The sequence below is a fragment of the Eutrigla gurnardus genome, assembly GCF_963514095.1.
Source record: "Eutrigla gurnardus genome assembly, chromosome: 18".
In the NCBI taxonomy this organism is placed as follows: Eukaryota; Metazoa; Chordata; class Actinopteri; order Perciformes; family Triglidae; genus Eutrigla; species Eutrigla gurnardus.
The window spans coordinates 5,638,981-5,660,029 of record NC_139929.1 but is presented as its reverse complement, the minus strand read 5'-3'; the positions used below and the strand labels follow the sequence as shown (position 1 = coordinate 5,660,029).

General features: G+C 41.0%; 3 protein-coding genes across 4 annotated transcripts in view; 2 read left to right on the top strand and 1 right to left on the bottom strand.

Moving 5' to 3' along the window:
- Positions 1-313: 313 nt before the first annotated feature.
- On the top strand, positions 314-2,595 carry chmp4c (charged multivesicular body protein 4C). Its single transcript, XM_084034158.1, has 5 exons — positions 314-644; positions 1,052-1,229; positions 1,607-1,715; positions 1,837-1,963; positions 2,114-2,595. The coding sequence occupies exons 1-5, from the start codon at positions 428-430 to the stop codon at positions 2,173-2,175; spliced, it is 693 nt and encodes a 230-aa protein (XP_083890284.1). The 5' UTR covers positions 314-427; the 3' UTR covers positions 2,176-2,595.
- A 217-nt stretch (positions 2,596-2,812) lies between these two features.
- gimap4 (GTPase IMAP family member 4) lies at positions 2,813-7,264 on the top strand (the record flags this gene model as incomplete). 2 transcript variants are annotated; one of them, XM_084034157.1, is made up of 3 exons in its annotated part: positions 2,813-2,972; positions 3,752-4,516; positions 4,725-7,264. In XM_084034157.1, exons 1-3 carry the CDS (start codon positions 2,936-2,938, stop codon positions 4,727-4,729), a joined length of 807 nt encoding a protein of 268 aa, XP_083890283.1. In that variant the 5' UTR covers positions 2,813-2,935. The 2 variants fall into 2 exon arrangements, with proteins under 2 accessions (XP_083890283.1, XP_083890282.1); XM_084034156.1 differs by lacking the exon at positions 4,725-7,264 and having other exon boundaries at positions 3,752-4,524.
- Positions 7,265-9,796: 2,532 nt separating this feature from the next.
- Positions 9,797-21,049, bottom strand: part of plxdc2b (plexin domain containing 2b) — a 75,084-nt gene continuing 63,831 nt past the window's right edge. Inside the window, exons 12-14 of the mRNA XM_084034152.1 lie at positions 17,715-17,753; positions 14,529-14,695; positions 9,797-13,696 (exon numbers count right to left, since the gene is read on the bottom strand). Of these exons, the coding sequence (XP_083890278.1) occupies positions 13,577-13,696; positions 14,529-14,695; positions 17,715-17,753 (326 nt within the window). The 3' untranslated portion in view covers positions 9,797-13,576. The remainder of the gene's footprint in view (positions 13,697-14,528; positions 14,696-17,714; positions 17,754-21,049) is intronic.

Genomic DNA, 21,049 nt, shown 5'->3' with positions numbered 1-21,049 from the left:
TGTCCTTGGAAAGTCTGTTGATATCAACACGAACTTTGACCCCACAGATAATTGATTTCATCATTTTAATAACAGTTTTTTTTTTTTTTTTAGGTTTTCACAAAACACTTTCGTTGTGATTCAGAACACTTTAATTATTTTTATTTGTTTTTACAAATTTGAAGAAAAAAGTTTGTTAGCAAACAGCAAACGCGATAAGAGAGCTCGGTTTGGAAAGCGGGGGGGAGGGCGTCAGGTGTCACCATACGTCACGCAGGTACTGCTGAAAGGAGTGGTGAAAGGTGCATTCACTGGCTGGTTTGAATTGAAAGCACAAAGCGGTCGAGCTGGAAAATCTGCTCGTAAGTAACACACCCGCCTGTAGAAACATTGTGACATAGGACACATAGGCTCGGACTTTATTTACAGCGCTTTACTGCTAAAAAAAATGAGCAAAATCGGCAAATTTTTCAAGGGGAGCTCGAGTTCATCGAGCTCCTCGAAGTCAAAGCACCATCGGTCGCGAGGAGGACCGTCACCCCAAGAGGCCATTCACAAACTCCGGGAAACAGAAGAAATGTTGACGAAGAAACAGGACTACCTGGAGAAAAGGATCGAGCAGGAAATCGCGATAGCCAAGAAGAATGGCACCAAAAATAAGCGAGGTATGGTTGTATCTGTGCACCTGTTTGACAAACGCTTTTATTCAGTTCTCCAGGCCTTAGAATGGAGTAGTGTAACCGTTCAACAAGGTTTAAGGGACATATCACAGTAAAACTCTTCACAAGTATTAAAGAAGGTAACGCAAACAATAAGGCCCCGGACATCATATCAACACTACTTCCTTATTGTATATATATAAGATAATTTAGGTTCAGGTTCAGGTTCATCATAACATGTGAGGTGATGGTTGAACTAAAAGGAATTGCATGTTATTTAACCTGTAAGATTCTCTCCCTGTGTAAGAAACCTACAGCTGGATGACCTCAGACACAAAATAAACAATGGGAGGGGCTAGCAAAGGTGTGAATTTGTCACAAAGAGACAGAATCACTCTGTATTTCTGTATCAGCTGCCTTGCAGGCTTTGAAGAGGAAGAAGCGCCTGGAACAGCAGCTCACACAGATCGATGGCACGCTCTCCACCATTGAGTTCCAGAGGGAGGCTTTGGAGAACTCGCACACCAACACGGAGGTCCTGAAGAACATGGGCTTCGCTGCCAAGGCTATGAAGCAGGTCCATGAGAACATGTAAGAACGTGGCCTTAGGAGCAACAAAAACGGGTCCATCATCTGTGTGGCAAATAACACATTTCAGGATAATGTATTTTTTATTTATAAAGCTAAAAGGAAATTTACAGAATCAGAACAAAACTTTGCAAATCAGGGTGACCTATTACTAATACAAAACCTTATAACGTATGCTGTTTGGACTGGATAATATCATTTAAAAACGATGTATATAAACAAATGTGGAATGAACGGGTAAATAATACTCCTTAGCCATTATAAAAGTATCAATAGTATCAGCCCTATAATTAACTGTTCCTTGTTATATATAATTATAATACATTTGGTTGTTCAAAATGTCTACAGTGACGTGTAATCTTCTCTCCTCCCATTTTCAGGGACATTGACAAGATAGATGATCTGATGCAGGACATCACAGAGCAACAGGACGTGGCCCGAGAGATCAGCGACGCAATCTCTGGACCTTTTGGCGAGACATATGACGAGGTTGCGATCTTTCATAGAAGTCACTCGCACCTTTATTTGACCCAACACAGATTAAAAAATACTTTCTGTGTCACCTTTCCTGCTTTACAAAAATGCTGCTGTGTACTTTTTGTTTTCTTAGGATGAGCTGCTGGCAGAACTGGCAGAGCTTGAACAGGAGGATCTTGAGGAGAGCATGAAGAGTATGGGCGGACTACCCAGTGTGCCCAGATCCAAACTGCCCTCAGCACAGTCCAGTCACCGTGCAAGTAAGTGCAGCACTATTAAACAGTGTCTACTTTGCATTTAATTGATTATGCTTATATTAATCCTTGGTTGAAGCCTTGCCCTGATAAATGTTCCACAATAATTTGGCAGCAATCATCGTTAACCTTCCTTGTTTTTTTGTTTTTTTACAGCAACCAAGAAAAGGGTTGAAGATGATGACGACATGCGTATGCTGGCATCGTGGGCAACTTAAGTTAATCCGGCAGCTTTAATGTACTTTGACGGATCTGTCTATCGCTCTCTTTTTCTTTTCTTTTTTGAAGTTTTTTTAGGGAAATATGAAGACCACTTAATTCTTTTAAAAATAAGCTTTTTGCCTATTGGCTTGTAATGCCACCATGAAGGTTATTTATCAAGATATTAAACATTTTGAGTGAAGGAATCAAGAAACTGTATTTTGCATTTATGTTCCCATGTCTCTTGTTCTATTGTTTTCCTCTCTTTACAGTAATCAGTCTTACTTGGCCTGTACAGAATGCATTACTTTTATAGGCCTAGTGAAGATGTAATGAGGATACAACTGTGATGTTTTTATCACATGGAACAGAATGCTTAGCTGTATTTGCTGTAAATAAAATTTTTGCCTTGATGTAAATATATTGCTTGCATCAACATTCAATAATAAAACAATCTCCTGCACATCCTATTGTGGTTTACTAATTATACTACACATATCGTTTAACGTGGACTTTTACGGTTTTACATTCTTTATGGTGATTAATTTGTACATGATATTTAGATTCCAAAATGCCACTTTTGTGTCGTTGTCTTACATCCGGTTTCTTTTGTCAGGCTTTTATTTTGAAAGGTGTCACACGGGGCAACGACGTCTTTACCCTCCGGTTAGCTAGCTTACCGCTTCTGTCAGGAGGAGGAAGTCCTTAGTCCGGCGAACTAACCTCCTTAAGACGAGTAATACCTGGCTAAAACCTCGATCAGGATTAAGTCCGAGTATGGAAGCGAGTAACGTTAGACCACGTCACACGGAAGGTGAGTAACTTTGTTTTAATTAATCGTAGAAGGTGTGTCGGACTAATACGGGAAGTTTACGCGGCTATTAAAACTAGCGCTAAGTTAGCAAATTGTATACAGGCTAAACATTACCCCCGAAACCGGAATGTGACGCGTTGCAACACGTAATGTCATGAGAGAGAAAGTTAGAAATGTTAAACGTACTTTAGTGTCGTTATTACACTATTATTAACTAAGTCCCGTCCCTATATTATCATATGACTCTTAAGTAATATGACATATTTAATTGATTGGTAAGTTTCGTGAGATAGGGTTACATCCGCCTGCTTACGTGATGGATAACACATCAACAAAACGAACACACCGTCCCATTTTATTCAATATTTTAAAAGTATTGTTTTTGATTTTTTGTACCTGTGTAACTACGCTATATTGAGTTAAATGTGGTAGCTAGAAAAGGTAAAACAAATAAGGGTTACTAATGCAATACTAATCAACAGTTGAACTAAATTATTAACTAACCAACTCTGATGATTAATTTATTCTTTGTTCTTTGTTTTTAGTAAAAATAGAAATACGCTTCTTAAATGTGAATTTCTGAGTCTAATAATAATAATTATTATTTATTTTCTGACACTTACTGATCAAACGACTAATTAAATAAATATACAGCATCACTTGCTGTATACTTAACAAACACGCACATATGCACATATTAAAGTATTGTATAGTTAGTATATAAACTCTTGTCCAACAACCCATCTCAGTACTGAAATATGTAAATTTCATGACCACAGCCGGACAGGAGGAGGCCAAAAAAGCAGCAGCTGCAGCAGCCAAGGCGGCTAACCGGCTACCTGAGATCCGCCTGGTGGTGCTGGGCTGGAGGTGGCCCGGGAAGAGCCTGACCGGAAACACCATCATAGGCCGCGAGGAGTTTCGTTTGGAGCGAGCGGCCGAGTTCTGCGTGAAGAGGCAGACCGAGGTGCTGGGGCGGCAGGTGACTGTGGTGGACACTCCGGGCTGGTTCTCGGCCCAGGACACACCACCCTCCTATAAAGAGGAGTTAGTGAGGGGAGCGTCCCTTTGCCCTCCAGGCCCACACGTCTTCCTGCTCGCCATCCCCGTGGGCATGTTCACAGAGGTGGACCGCGCTCGCATCGAGGAACACGTGAGCCTGTTTGGTGAGCGTGCGTGGAAGCACATGATTGTGGTTTTCACCTGGGCGGAGGTGTTGAGGACCATTTCGATCGAGAGGTACATCCGCAGGGAGGGCAAGGAGCTGCAGTGGGTGCTGGAAAAGTGTAAGCGGAGGTACTTTGTCATTAACAACTGCATATTCGGGGAGCATCCCCAGGTGGGGCGCTTGCTGGAGAGGGTGGAGAAGATAGTGGCAGATGAGGGGGGCTACTACAACCCAGAGGAGGTGGAGGTGGAGAAGGAGAAGAAAGCTCTGGACGAGAACCAGAATACAGCCAGAGAGGGACGGGAGCTGGGGGCACGGCCCAAACAGAACTCGGGGCTCAGTTTGTCCAAAGCCATGGAGGTGGAGCCGCTTTCCAGTGAGTGATGTGCATGTCTTGGCTCGAAAGAAAGTCAAACTGAACTCTCAGAATGTTTTTCTTTGTTAATTAAATATAATAGTTAAATACCATGAACCTCTCTAACCCCACAATAATGATAGTTATAGATGATATATATCACAGTAGTTTAGCTGTGAATTAAGCTTGTAATAATGTAATGTTAATAATGGGCTGTATTTGACTCTAGATTAAAAAGACACTGATGGACCCTCTAAACCACAAACTGACGGAGCATCTGCCTTACTCCTCTGATGGCAACGCTGCATATTTGACAAGAAAGAACGGGGTAACTGAAATTACACTGAATGTACAAACCAGTGTGATTTATTTATATTTTTTTAATTAGATATGTTACTGTGTGTTTTAGTCCTGTGTTCTTTCATAAACGCCCCTTTTCATGCTGTCCAAAAACGATACTCCTCTGTTTCAACATGTAATGATAGTTTTCCGTGGAAGATGTTGTTGTTTTAGTATCTTGAGGGTTGTGTGATGGGAGGGATTTAATTTAATCTAACACAAGCTGTTACACATATTGCCTTCATTATTTTTAAAATCCGACATGAACGCTTCTTAGTCTCGGCGAATACCAACTGCCAAATTGCACTACTAAATTGTTACTAATATTCTGTCAGTGTCTGCTGAGAGAATTGCTTTTTTTTAACGATTCCCATTTGTTGTGACCAAACTGTAAATGCCTTTCTCATGCTGCGATGTTCCTTACACTCAGTGTACAGTTATAAAGCACCTTGGCAGGTATTGATTTTGTGTGTTGCCTTAAAGCGGTGATTTTGTTTCCCTTAAATGGATCCTTCACATTTATATCAGTGTGGCAGAGGGATATATTTCAGGAACGTATGCACTATCATGCAGGGCTGCAATGATGGGTTGCTTAATATCAGGAAATAAATCTGCAACTATTTTGATTATCAACAGTTTAACTCATTAAAAAAAAAATCTGAAATAGTAAATATTCTGTTTTTGCAGCTTTGTTGATACTCCGATACTAACATATAACAATACCTTTGGATTTCAGAGTGTTGGCAATTTCATGTCCCATTTGGCTTTTGTATTTTTCAAAACATTTTGACAGTTAAAATCCATTTTTTGACATAGACCCAACGATTAAGGAAGTATATTTAGAAAACAATTGGCAGATTGATTGAGAAGGAAAATAATTAGAGCCCAACTCCTTTTTTCTACTCGTATGGAATCAAATCTGAGCACACCCCACCCACTGTTGGACTTTACAACGGTGTTATTGGAAATGTTTGGCCCACACGAGTCGAAAACAGTCAAAAATAAAGTTAAAGTAGCCTGATCTTTATCGGCAACTGTGCAGGTTATACGAGTTGAACCGAGCCTGTTTCTGACCACACCCATCAGGTATCCTTGGAATGGTCAGAGGTTCAGACTGGTATTAAGTTGCTCCGTAAAGGTTTGGTTAAAACCTTCTTATATACAGTCTATGGTAAACATGGATGTAGGTCTTATACAAGCAGTGGGAAAGACTCCAACTCTTTGTTATGGTGTACTATTATTGGATATTGGAGTCAGCTGCTCTAGACAGACCTTCAAATCCTCTATAAGGACGCTCCTAACTGTTCTTATAGGCCCTTGATGGCTCACTGTACCAGATGACTCAGGTAGTGTTACACATACAGTGGATGGTTACGTGCTATAGTTGTGTGACCTAGTTGAGTGACTCCATTACTACCTCTGTCTGTGTTTATGGGACTCCTGTAGGACCGGTGAACACAGTGGTGAATGGTTGCCTTGAACGTCTCCCTCTGCTACACACCAGTTCACATATATATATACACACACACCAATATAAAGGTCAGTTTCACGGCTTTACTTGGGAACACTGCTAAGTTAGGTTTAGTTGACCTGGTGAAACGTAGGCGTGAATCAGTTACATAGTAACATTGCTAGAGCGGCTATGGGAGACCTGGTGAGTGAAGGTTGCATAGAAAACCAGCAAGGCCTCAATGGCCAGGATTTTAATCAACTTAAATCAACAAAGCCTTTTATCATAGGAGTGCCTTCGACGCTGTTTTTTTGTAAGTAGCTGTCAGTCTTTTGCATGGATGGGTTTATACTCATTATCCAATGCTGTATACTCATATATGCACTATGACTATTTCACTCAGTGTGTGGCCAAATACAAATGTGTTTGTTGACATTTAGTGCTGAAATTTGAGACGGGGAACAGGTCAGGACCTTTCCTACCTTGTGTACTCAGCATACCGTCTTTGGTTGAATGAAAAGCAGTCTGGTAACTAATTCATCAGTCAGAAAACATTTTAATTATTTCATAAAAGAAAGAAAGAAAGAATGACTGAACACAAAATACGAAACAAAAGTCTAAAACTCATCTTTCCCAGAATGAGGGAATAAATTACTTCCATAAAATGCTTCTTAATAAAATATATATTTATATAACTGTAACTGATATAGTAGATGTGTATAAAAGATGCTATTGGGCATGCAACCTAATACAACCCACCTTTGTAGCAGTGAAAAGGCGATTGAGTTACTTTACAGCATGTGAATGATGTTACTCTTAAGGAGTTCGTGAAGGAAGCAGGGTCATATCAAGGGGCTTTTATCCTCTGGAGGCCTGCAACATGTGTTGTTGGCCCACACTATTAACAGTACATTTGCTTGTTAGAAATGCACTGTTGTTGTTCTTCTATTAGGTCCAATAAATGTATATTTTTGATCTAACTCTGAGGCCTGTTCCTTGAATTATTGACGAGTCAAGACTTCTCACTGAAATGCGTGTCTTTAATTTGTTAAATAATGTGTTTAAGATGATTTTAAATGTGTGGGCTGTAATTGCAAGCAACAAAAAGCTTAAATAAAAGAGACAGCTATAATCCTTACCAAGGCTTCAATTTAGTCTTTTCTTCATTAGGGATTATAGAGTAATCCTTGATGAAGAAAAATCAAGGAAATTGTTACTAAATTAGTTATTAGTTTCTTGTGACCTTCTGTCCAAAATCCATATTAAAGAAATTATCATATTTTATGAATAAAAGCAGTAAAATATTTGGCAGAAAATGACTGCAACAATTGATTAAAAGCTCTAAAGCCAAAAAACGTATTATAATAAGTAGCCTGCATATATATGAAGAGACATAGTATACTTAAAAAATAAGCTGCTGCTATTAAATTTGTTTTTGTGATCATTTAGAAGGAAGGATTCATAAATAAAAGACTGAAACCTGATATATTAAACCTTACACGTTACATTCTGTAGTTTGGCCACTAGATGGCAGTAAACCACCAAGTTACACAGATGATTCACCAGTTATGGCTTTTCCTCCAATATATGAATTAAATACATTTGTAGAATCTAACAGCAGCCAAACAAGTAATATCCATATATTATTGTTTATAGTCTTTATGTAGCACCCTTCAGTACTTCTACTACCCTTGAGTTCTAGCACCAAACATTGTAGAGGCTTAATTATCTTTTTGAGCTTCGTGAATGGTCTATAACAGGTGAGGTTAATCTTTTTGAACTGTCGGCTATATACAGAAAAATAAAGTCACGGGCAACAATTATAAATGTGTGTTTTCAACCAGTTATACTGTAAGAAAATGAGCTTTTCTTTGCAAAAAAAAAGCAATGTGCCATAGAAAATAAAATATCTATCAAAATAGCTCCGCTACACTACTATTATCAGTTTAACGTTTGACGTCACAGTAGTTTATTGTGTGCCCACGTATTAAAAAAGTATTTCCGTATCCGCTGCAGTAAATTAATTCAATCTTGTGCATGCATGGCCCTTAAAACATTCTGTTATGTTTAAATCTGGAAATTAGTTAAGTTCAAAAAGACAGAAATGTCCAAACATTGGTTTCTGTTCATGGTCTAAGTGCCCACTTAAGAGATTGCGATGCAAATGTAAATGTGTCTAATATTAAGATGTAAGAGTGCAAGCAGAAATGCTAAAATATTGATTTCTGTGCCGAGACAGATTTAAACTAGGACGTGCAATAAAAATAAACTCCAGGCCAGTTAAAAACCGGCAGCGGGGCCGTAGTTTAGCCAACCCAGGTCTATAAAACCATCCTCCTTCATACCTCTTTTGCTCCCCTCCTCCTCTCAGTTTCCTCTCTGCACTGCCGAGCCTCATCTCCTCAATCTGCAGGGAAGCAGATCCACCTCATCCTGAGACTTTTTACATTAACAAGACAGCATTTTTCATTTTTCATACTCTATCTCAGGGTCGGTATCGATGACATAAAATATGAAACGATGCTCTTCAAACCAAAAATTGGCTGCATGGAGCCTTGGGAAGATTTCATAATCAAGTGATTGAGAACGAGCGTTAACGGTCCAAACCTGGATTTCCTTCAGCTTAATCTGTCCCAAGATCTAATTTGAATTTGTGGCATGCATTTTAAAATGAACTACGGTGGCAGAAAAACGCATTTCAGTTCCCCAGCTGTTCATCGTTGCTCTGCACTCATGGCTTCGAATGCATACATAAATGCTGATTAATGGAACGATGGAAGTGGTTGTATATTAACTGATGCTTCTATCTGTCAAAGCTGCCTTGCACCCAGAAGGGATGCGCTGCAGGCTTGGCTTCTGGCCACTGGGAAGGCTGTCATACGTGGCTTGGGGCATCTTCCACTTCCACTCAAACTACTTCAGAGATCACAAGGTCTTTCCTTCATGTTTTCAATGATTTTGAGCACAATTTTGGGGTGTCGTTACCCAACAATCTGCTGACGTTTCAGACGGTTGATTGCTTCGTCCACTCTCAGCATCGCACTCCACTCAGCCCTGCTTCTCACCATCGACTGAGAAGCTGTTAATGTGCCTGACTCCCTGCAGGATTGAGAGGTTGCAGGACTTGGCTGGTTTTATTTTCATCTGGGTCCAGCTCATCAAGCCTTCTCGGGGAGTCTGGCCGTGCACGCAGCCGTCTGAAGGAGTTACTTCTGTGGTGTTCCTCTTGGGGGGTACTCTTGTTGTTGGTTGATTCACTCTGGTGCTGATGCTGAAGTGTACTCTCTCACCGCAGTGATGGGATCGACCTGACCATGAATCCAAGGTAGGTTGTTACCTTGGACCACAGCCGCATTCTCTCAGGATCCGTTAGTCGTTGCCATGCCAGCCGTTACCATGTCATCCATCCTGAATGGTCCATCTTCTCCTCTCAGTGGTTTCTTTCTTGTGCTTGTATGAAAACAAGCAATTATACTCGGCGACGGGAGCACAATAGCAATATCGAGAGGATCTTTGTTTTTAACAACATTGTTTATTATTTCAAATGTAATCAAAACAACAGTAGTTACAGAAATTACAGACAGCGAGCTATGATACTGTGTGATTTCGAGTCTCATTGGTGTATCCGTGATAAGATAAAAACAAGGTCACAGTTCTTGTTTCGTTATATTGACCAATCGGGCTGACGGAAACAGTGCGACACAATCAAACCCAGAAGTCGGAGAAAAAGCAGGAAACCTAATCTCAACAACAACGCTAACCTGCTTTTCTGTCATCTAAAATAACATTGTTAAGAAGTTAAAGTGATTAGTCCAGTGAAGCAAGTGAAGACTGTTTCTGTAAAGTGTTTCGGCTTTTTGCGACACAAGCGAATCCGACCGCCGGACGCTTCCTCTGACTGCATTTTGGCAGTTTTAAAACACTTGCAGTTTCAGGTGGCAGTGAACACAAGCAGATGTTTCAAGCACTCGCACGGAGAATTTGTCCGCAGGGGTCGATTTATAATATCGGAGAAGAAAAGAATATGTTTGCATGAGAAAGTATGTTAAACTCAATCCTGTTGAGAGGAGTTACGAGGAGTCGACGCTAATGAGCACACATCAGGTCTCAGTGTGGTTGTAAAGAAAAGGTCTATGTGTGAAGGTTTAAAACAGCCATTAAGTCCTTAATTTGGTTTATTACCCTGTGTGCATCTTTGGGTGTGTAGGTATTAATTAATGAGAGTGAATTTAGAGAATGAAATTTAGGTGAAAGATGTCTGCGCCCCCTTAGTTACCGTTGCTACGCCTGTTACGCTTTCCGTCCTCAAATGGATGCAGTTTACCATGATAATCTGGCCGATTCTACCATTGAAATGTTTTTGACGTTGAATATTTTAAACAATATGTCGCAAAAAAAAAATCAGACTTCTAACTTCTAGCAGAGGTCCGTCTGCAGCATGTAGCTGTAGTTAGCTAAAGCTAGCTAATTAAGCTAGCGTTAGATTTTAAAAAACAGGAATCCTGTGAAGCGGCCTTAATGACGAGAGCTACATACATGATGTATTTTAATACGTAAAATAACAGTATCTCAGGCTGACCTATTTTACTGGTTTACATTTGGGTCAAAGATGTAGCAAAGGCATTAATTACGTTTAAAAACACTTAGCGTGCGGCTACAGTATTTACAGAATCATCAAACAGTTTTCTAACCATCCGGTGAAACTGTCTCGTCGACTGTGCGATGAAAACATTTTTAACTCATTTTCCAAGTTGCGACTAACAAACTAACGTTAGTCGGCAGGCCGCCATCTTTGTTTTGGAAACACAGGTGAAACTCAACAGAATATATTTTCATTCATGTGCTTAGATGAGTCTTCAAATGTGTAAACTTTCTCTTCAATCATCTTTAATTCATTTTCTTCAATGGCTAGCTATAGCTAACGGCTATAGCTATAGCTATGTTAGCTATTATGAGTGACCATAATGCTACCTTGAGTAACGCTGGCTGTAATCTTCCCCAAATCTAATTAAAAGCGGGACGTAGCTGCTTACGTGAGCCGAACGTAGTATTTTTTTTTGTTAAATGGCTGCGAAACACCACGATGACCAATAAACTATAGCTACAACAAGCTGGTATGTTCCGGATGGTGGCGTGGCTGTCGAGGCTGTGGTTGAGGTAAATACTTGAAAATGTGATTCTTATTAGTCTTTGGTCTCAATGTGGTGAAAACATGGAGTGGATTAAAAAAAATGTTATTTTTTATGTATCTACGACGGTGTATTAGTACAACGGCATAGTAGGACCATTCTGGGGTAAATAATACTAAGGGGGGGTACTATTAAGTTGTATTTGTGATTAAAAAAAACTCAATCTGCTTTTTTCAGGGTTTAATAATAAATGTTATTCACAATCTTGCAAATTTGTGATTTTCTTCTTGTAAATAAACCACTTTAATCTCAGAGAATATCCATGTTGTTTCCCCCTCGTAGGCTACATTTACAACTTTAATCCCAGATAATATTATTTTATATATTTTATTTTAATTCATATCTTATTTTTACAACTTTAAAAAATAATATTTATATATTTTTTTAACCTTAAATGACCCTAATACGCCGTCGTCATTTACAGTGTCAAACTGAATGGGTGTGTAATATTGCACAATTTCTTTTTCAGTAGAATTCCAAGATCCTGATCTTAAATGAGTCTACAATCATTGGTGTAAAAACATGACTTTTGTCTCGAGACAATATTCCTAACAGTAGAAGTGGATGTTGAATTGTGTTCAGTCAGAAGCCTTGTGTGTGATGTTTGGAACAGTATTCACATTTAAGTAAAAAAGTAGAGAAAAAAAGGCCACTCATAAAAAAAAATAAAAATAATAATTCATGTAATATAGTGCTACACTACGAATATTTGCCAGTTGAGTTACCTGAATCTGCAAATGTTTTTGGCCTTGGTATATACATGAATGTGTTGACACGGAGATGAGCCGATCATAACTTAAACACAGGCTAGCCTATGGTTATGCTGGCGACATACTAGAAAAAGAAACCACACTGCAAAAAAAAAAATCAAGGAAAACTCCAACCATACCAGTGTGTTTTCTGGCTCACACAATCTGTATATAGATACTTCAGATTCAAACCAATAAGAATCACCTGTGCAGAGCTAGCTCAAACATATGCACCCATAAAGCAGGTGGATATCCAATCTATAATGTAAACTGCTCTCTTCTGCATACACACACACACACACACACACACACACGCACACAGAATCACTTACACTTTAGAAAATATATTCAGCATACACACTCACAAGCGCCTGTCTTGTAATTTTGCATTAGTACCACATGTCTAATGAGAAAAAAATGTGCAAACTCTAGTCAGGGACAAAATGGCACGGCAGTAATGGAAAAAAGGGGGGAAAAATACATCAAACAGTATCCTCGTGTAAGGAATCAATCAAAGAACCAATCAAAAGAACGACAACGATCGTGTGTGCCCACCACCCATAAAAAGAAAAAAAAAAAACACATCTTACACTTCATTTTTTTCAGAAAATGAAACCAGCCAAACGTCACAAAACGAATTCGACACCGCTAGCCGAATGTTCAGAGCTTTTTTTTTCTCTCTCCGAGCTGCGATCGATCGCAGTGACGGGACTTTAGCTCGCGTCATGCCGCGCGGCTGCAGCCTCTCTGTGCCGAGCAGGGCGGTGGAAAAGTCAATCAAGCCTGCTACGGTATTGAAAAGCAATACCGACGGTCTGTACAGATAATTGTGCCGGCCCCCCTGTGAAAACAACACACTGAAAGGAAATAAGTAAAAACCTGATGGATATACAAAGGCCTATACAGTATAACCCCACCGACAATAAAGTGGAAATCTCTGTTCACATACTCTGTATTGTTTCTGAAAATATATATTGTATAATTCGCCCTGCTCCCCCCCCTCAAACACACCAGTATCCAGTCTAGGCTCCATGGCAACATGACAGCAGCCGAACAGAACTGAACCAATACTGAGTCGATGACATCAATCCCCTCCCTCCGTCCCCACTAGGTCAGTTCTTTTGCCATCAGAAGCGGAACAATAGGCTTGCCTGGGATCAGTTTTCAGGGCTTTCTCGCTTCCTTATACATCGTTGGCTGCTGTATCCAGTCTGGGCCCCCATTCCGAGTCATTGTGTACACTTTATAAGCAGATCCTGGAGGGTCCTGGTGAGGAGGCCCCCCCCGTGGAGCAGGAGGGAGGAGGGCCGGCACAGAAGGGGGAGGGAGGGGGATGCAGAAGCCCCCTCCTCCCTCAGCACTGCTCGGACTCGATGAAGCCCTCCTTCTCCTGACCCACCGGCACCACCTCTGCATAGGACGGGTGACCCGACCCGCGGCGGAACTTCATGGCCGGCCACCGGCTTGGGCGTCTCTGTGAAGGGGGAGAGGACAGTGTCATCAAGGTCAAAGGTTAGGACTAAGGTTGGTCCGTGACCTGTGTCCGAAAACAAAACTTCCTAACTCCCTCCACCATTTGATTTGAGTTCCTAATCTAAACAATAAAATTATGCAACATCATCGTGTTTTCTCCCTAAAAACACAGACTATAGAACTTATACTCAGTATGCCAATATGAGGCTTTACTTCAGATCACACATCAGGGACTTCCTGTGACTGATAATAACCTTGTCATATTGACAATGACAACGACTTTGAACATCAGAGGTTTTTGTTTTGAAAAGATGTTTCTACGCTCCCCAAACAGCAGCTACTCATGCTCGGGGAATTCACGTTCATTTACTGAGAAAGACTGTGTGCACCAGGTTTCATCATCGCCCTCTGAAAGCCTTAATACATATTTATACGAGTCAGGAGGATGAAAAGCATTGAACAGGGTTTTTTTTGTGTGCAGTCGGCCATCTTTTCTTGCTAAGTACACATTCCTAACTAAATAACTCTAGTTTGGCTCTAGGGATAACTAAGATTGTGAATATAATAAGTCATGAATGTTGTAATGATCAAGGTAGCCACAAAATACAGTGCATATCTCTTTTTTTTACTTTAGAAAAGACTCAAATGTACGAAATATGATTGCATAACATTTTTTTCTATTTAATCACATCCTTACTACCTATCCTCCTCCGACAGGTCCATAAATTGTTTAAATATTGTTCTGTTCATCGAATTTGTAAGATTATGAGCTATTTAGACCTCAAAAATGTTATTTACATGGCATCATGTCAGCTGCTATGGTCTCCACTCACCTCGATAAGGAAGAGGCTGGCTGCGGAGGTCGGGTGATGGTAGATGTACACGGTGACCAGCACGCCGGCGACCATAATGAGCATCACCAGGAGGATGCCGAGGATCAGACCCGTGTGCAGCGGGTGTGTACCCGGCTTCCTGTCTACGGCGCTGTCTGCAGGCAGCACTGGAAAACAGAAACACAGACAAAGCCTGTTATACAGAGATACAGATCTACGGGTCTAAAACAGAGATTCTATACGTTTGTCCTTGTGCTGCAGTTCTGTTGTTGACCAGCAGGGGTCACTCATCATTCAACAATACCCTCATTTCTTACACTAATATGCTTTAAATATGCCTGAGAATTGACGTGCTTAGAACAAAAAAGTAGCTAAAAAAACAGACATTTTGTTTCTAAAATGTAAAACAGTGACATGTATGTGATTTTTCAGTGGATTCCATGCTTTTTTATGTATCTTAGATAATTGAGGGGACATATTCTTCACTTGGTGATTACATTCAAGGTTCATTCACTGGGTCTGATGATCATTCAGTGTATTTGTGAGCATTTATTCCCTCTTGAATGTACGAGTTTGAGTTCATCCCGAAACCAAGGTTAGCAGCGTATGTTCCTGATTGGCGGATCAAACAGCCATATAGACGCTGATAAGAGTCCCTCAGTAGCCTGCAGTCACAGCGATGAAAAATCTGAAGAGTGTATATAGTGACTCCATAATAAGTTTGTCCTTCAGACGCCGCTCGCCTTTAAAGTACGTTTATGGAATTCATACCGGAGTCGGACCCAGCAGGTGTTATGAGGGTTCTTTTGAAGATGATGAGAACGCCCGGTAACCTGTTAGGAATATCTATGGAGGCTCAATTTCCCCTACACATAAAAAAACCCCTGAAATATGTCAAGGAGAAGAACAGAATAAGAATAGAACAAAAAGAAAAACACTGATCACACAGGAGGCCAAAACTAATGAAGTCATTCGGAAACAAACAGCAAAGGATGCCCTCGTAAGCTCGTCTCACACAGATTTCTAGCAGGACCAGCCCAGATCTATTCACACGGCTGCAGATTTCTTCTTCCGTGGCCCCCTGACAACCTCTCCCCGGGCTCCTCCCTGGGTTTAATTAGCAGCTCCAGCTCCAGCCACTGCCGAGCCTGGCAGCCAACTAGCCTGGCTCCCCGCCTCATTGATTTCCAGCACACACAGAATAACCGAGTGGTAATCAAACATGTCCAAATGTGTGTGGGCAGCCACTGTGAATGTGTAGGTCTGCGAGTCAGTGCACAGACATTATTTGCACTCCTAAATTGGATTTTTTTTTTTTTTTTAAAGGGACAAAGTATGGATAATTTGGTGTCGATATAGTTTCACACTAAACAAACCAAGCAAAAGAATACGTCTATTGTCCATGATCCGACAGAAAACTGTCTTCATTATGGCTTCAGTGGTGTGTCGTGTTTTTCATCACACAGTCAGTCAGCCTTAAATGAAGAGACGAGGACTCAACTTGGCAGAGAAAACAACATTATATTCTCCGGTTTCCTCAGGAAGACATTTTCCTGTGTTTATCTGTTGGAGCTTTAGACTAAGAGGCATCTCTTGCTCAGCTGGAAGCCCAAACAATGCGACAGGCAGTTCGTCTGGGGTGTTAGCAGGTTGGCCGGGGGGCGTGCGAGTGAGCTGAGGTATAGAAGCACTGAGAAATCAACAGCCCAGCAGCTAAAGAAGTGCTGGTGGAGACGAGCCTGCCAGGACGCCCGGAGCGGCCCTGAGACGGCTGCATCTGGACTCCTCTGAGCGCTGCGTTTAAACCAATCAGACAGCAGAAGCTATATGAGGTCACGGCGCTAGGCTTGGTCATGCTTGCAGCTCTGTGCGGCTGTGATTTGGCACAATGGTGCTAAATGCTAATATGCTCACAGTAATAAAGTTTTGCAGGTTTACCATATTCACAAGGTGAAATTAGCCTGTTAGCATGCTAAAACCAGCTAACTATGTAAAGCTGTAAACACAAAGTACAGCAGGGGCTGATGGGAATGATTTGCAGGTCTTTGGTAGAAACCAAAAGATTGAACTTTATTTGACCCGTTCATCACCAAAGTCATGTGGATTCATCTTCTTGGATGAATCTGTAAATATATTTCTAAATATATTAATTCTAAATATAATGTAAAATGATATTGTTATTGATCATTGGAAGACAACGGAGTTTGGACATGGAAATGACACATTTAATTGCCCTGTAATGTATTGTCCATTAGCTCCGTCCTCGTGACTGCCAGAACCTGAGGAGACTGTAAACACTAACAGACAGCAGAGCTCTTAGACGGCGATAAAATACAATCACGCTTTCCAGATAGATGGGGACCAACGGAAACTCAGCCAAGCTGTGATTTTTCTCCAGCAGCAAAGCTGTTCTCTCGCCTGGCTAATGGAGTTTTTTTTTTCTTTTTTTTGGGGAACCAACAATGCAAAAACTGAGAAGACCTATAATTCAGAGTCTTTGTAAATGAGGAGTGGCGGTGTTAAGTAGAAGCTACGGAAAAAGGGCGGTTTAGCCACTGTAGCTGTAATTACCTCCATGTTATCCACTCAAAGTCAGAGGTCACCTTGATATGAGAGCTCAACAGTTGAAGACATTCTGGATCATCTATGTGGCATTTTAACTCCACCCTGGTTTATTAGACCTGTTATATAAGACTAAACAATCTTTCACTTGGACAGTAGAAATCTGTGCTTTTTATATCTTCCTCAAAATCACTCTGCTTGAAGAAAATTGTTTTTCTTTTTTTTTTTTCAGAGAAATGTCATCACAGTGGCGGGCGGCGCGATGCCGGAGCGATGAGAGACGTGAAGCGGTCGTGTAATGGAAGTGTGATGGAAGGCGCCGCTTTCTGAGAAGCAATCTCCGAAAACTGATAAGAGTCGGACGTCATTCCAGAGCTCAGCTTTTGCTTTTGCACGATTGTCGTATCTGCAAAACGTCCTGCACAAAAAATGCTGACGGAGCATCGACTTGAATGATTTGTGATGTAAACAAATGATGCAAGTGTTTCATGCAAAACATACACAACTACTTCTCCCAGTCCAGACACTACAACTGATGACTGCGACACAACCACACACACACACACAGGCATAAAGGGTGTAAAGGCACACAGCAGCAACAGATACTGGAGGATGCAGACTTACCCTGGTTGTCTCTGAGATGGAGGGCGATCTTGGTATCATCTGTGAGCAGACAAACAGAGAAAAGACACAATAATCATTATTTCTCTCTGCGTTTTGTTGATTCAAACAACTCCCCGCGGGTCCAAAATAGATTAAATATCATTCATTATTAGAAATGAATCATGAAATTTACTTAAAAGCTGATTAAAAATGAATGCTTTGAATATAGCCGTCCAGCATGATGCATAATTCAGCAGGTAAAAGAAGCCGTCCGAGGTTAACTATACATGTGAAATATGGAAATGCGGCGTGGCCCGCTTCTCCTCGGAGGGTAGGAGGCATTTACGCACACCGTAGGATTCACATTATGCAAATTTCAGCACACACACACACACCACCCGATGTATTTCACAATATAATTCAAAAGGATTTCACATTTCAATTTTCAAAAGAAGCAATGCGGCCACGTTTTGGGTGTCTGAAATGAATCATTAAACGAGACGTCGTGCTGTAAGAGGCCACACAAAGAGTTAGTCCGAGTCAATCCCTCACCGGAGCGAGGGTCATGAATATGGATCAGATATGGATCATCATTGCTGCTCAAGGGAAGGAAACCCAGAGCCACTATATGAATCCATTTATTTTTGCAATAATATATTTATTCATATCCGTGTTCGGTTATATAACAGAGCACAGTGGGATATATTTGTTTTTTTTACTGCTGTTTATACTCGAATGAGTTAAGTTGCTCACAGATTTTTGCAAAAAAACATATTTTGACAACATTAATCAAATATTAAAGCAGTATTTGTACCTTCCAAATATAATATATATTTCCTATCATTTCAATGCAAAGTAGATCCCAAATGTTTATAATAAAAAGGTATATAAAGAGTGAGCCATTAAACTTCCCGGTCCATAAAGCATCATTTAAACCAGAATTACCTCCTCATGGTTGAATGCCTCTGTAGTCAAAGTGCACTCCATTATTTTATCCTATGAAAAATTAACATATGGATTCTTGAGATTTGGCCAAAAACGTGATTTGTGAGGTCACAGTAACCTCCACTTTCTGACCACAAAAACTCTAATCGGTTCATCATTGAGTCCAAGTGGATGTTCCCTGTAAAACGTACGGATCCTGAGGTAAAAACAACACCTGGCTTTGCAACAACTTTAAACAACTTTGGTCTCATGTGAACAGAGATGGAGATCTGAACTTCTCATGTCGGGGGTTTCTCTCTCCCAAACATCCCTCCCGCCCACACAGACATGTTTCTCTTCACGTCTCTTTGCATTCCCCTCATTCCCCCGTCAGCCGTGAGCCACCCAGCCTGTTCTCGATCCTGACCTTTGACCCCTGCAGCTGAAGAGACAGACGAGAGCCGGGGAAACCGACCCGCCGTACGTGCCAGAGAGTGCGAGGAGTTTATCTGCGTCGGCTACACAAGAGAGACGGACGACCGCTTGACCTCTCGGACACAAACCCAAACACGCGTGTGATCTGTAGGATCACTCTGCATGTTTTCACCCCACGCACCCATCCACATCAGAGTGTCCATTCAAACTCCAAAAGATGGTTAATGGGGGTGCAGCGGGGAGAAGGTCGACTACTCCCTCAGTAATAGATGGAAGCCTTTTAGCAAGAATGCAATAATGGGTTTACCCTTGAATATAGAAAACCTTGAAAAAAAATCCTCAACACTAGATTTAAAAACCATCAATGACAGAAAAAAACACGACTTGAGGATGAAGTTGTTAATAGTCAGTGAATGGAATGGCACTTTTCATTAAAGTTGTCACAAAATGCAGAAAAGGGACATGATTAAAGGAGTAAAAATTAATTAGAAATGAGATGGACTGGATGAGAAAAACACAGAAGGACCACATTGAAAAAAAATGTCAAAGGAAGCCAATTTGAGTTTTCTATAACGAGCCAACTCTCAGTTTTTAAACAGACAAGGTCAAAGCCTCGACTTGGAGAGAGAAAGCCAGACGTCCTTGCTGAGGCACTGTTTGCATTCAGCCCTGATCCCAAACACTGACTGATATGCTCCATCTGATGAGGTCAGAAAATCCTTCTTTCAAACAGCTTCGCCTGGAAATATTTTATTTGCCGTCAGCAAATCCCAACAAAACCCAAACACTGAACTCCTCCGGCTAATGTGTGTGTGCAGACAAAACCTGATAAACACCTTACTTCTGTACCGTTCAAAAGCTATAAAAAACACACATTACTGCCGGAAACACTCACCAGCAGACCAAATGTGTATCCGCCGCTGAAAATAGTCCCTCCTGTTTGAGTGTTTGAGTAGCAGGCAACCAAAAAGTTACTATTAGCTTTCATGAACTGAAAACACTGTAAAAGGTAAAGATGAAAACACGGACAAAGGCTTCCAGACCGGACATCACCGTGGTAACAACCTCTCAATCACAAGGAAGCCACGCCCTAAAGCATACAATGCATGATTGTCTATTTTATTATCGTCCAGGCGGGACATAATGAACACCATGCTGTATTTCGGACGACATCCAACTAGCGATTGAGACCGTTTACTGAGGTGATAAATCAAGTAGGCTCATTTTCCCATAGACTTCTATACAATGAGACTTCTAATTCTTTTTGCTCCCAGCCGGCTATAAGAAAGCACGTCGCCCTTCTGCATCAGCTTCACTTTTCAGAGCCGGAGGCTGCCGCTTGTTTACGACCTGTTTTTAAAAGAGTTATGTGTTTAGGGGGAGATGAATGGGACCCGAGTGCTCGGAGCCACAGACAGAATAAGGCAGTCAGACGGTATTGAGAGAGCATGCTGGTCGTGGTTGGTTTATATGGGATTGGTTGAAACCAGGAGGAATTCAGGACATTCTACCTTAACACATAGTTTTGCATTCCAGCCATATTTACGTTGTAAGCTGTGTCAAATGTTTTCATGCATGAACCATATTCCCCTCATGGCGGTCACCTGCTTTAAAGAGAGTGTTCATGTTCTTAAAAGGATGCAGTAAATTCCTCACAAAGGATACGAGCGGATGCCTGACATGATTTGTTGCCAATCAGCTCAATGCGCTGGCTTCACATTGTGCCAGGCGTGTGTATGTGTGTGTGTGTTTCTGATAGGTGTCTCCTATCGTCATATCCTTCCTATCATTTTGATTCAACACCACCACCATCTGGAGCCGATGAAGATAAATTGCCTGTTTACTCACATGAATTTGCTTAAAAGTCATAAAAAACGGTAAACGAGCTGAAAATTGGCACGTTAAATCCAGCGAACACGTAAACCAGCATCTCTAGAGACGGAAGTAAAAAAAAAAAAAAAAAAACGTAAGTAAGCAAAGTTTAAAAGGACACCTTG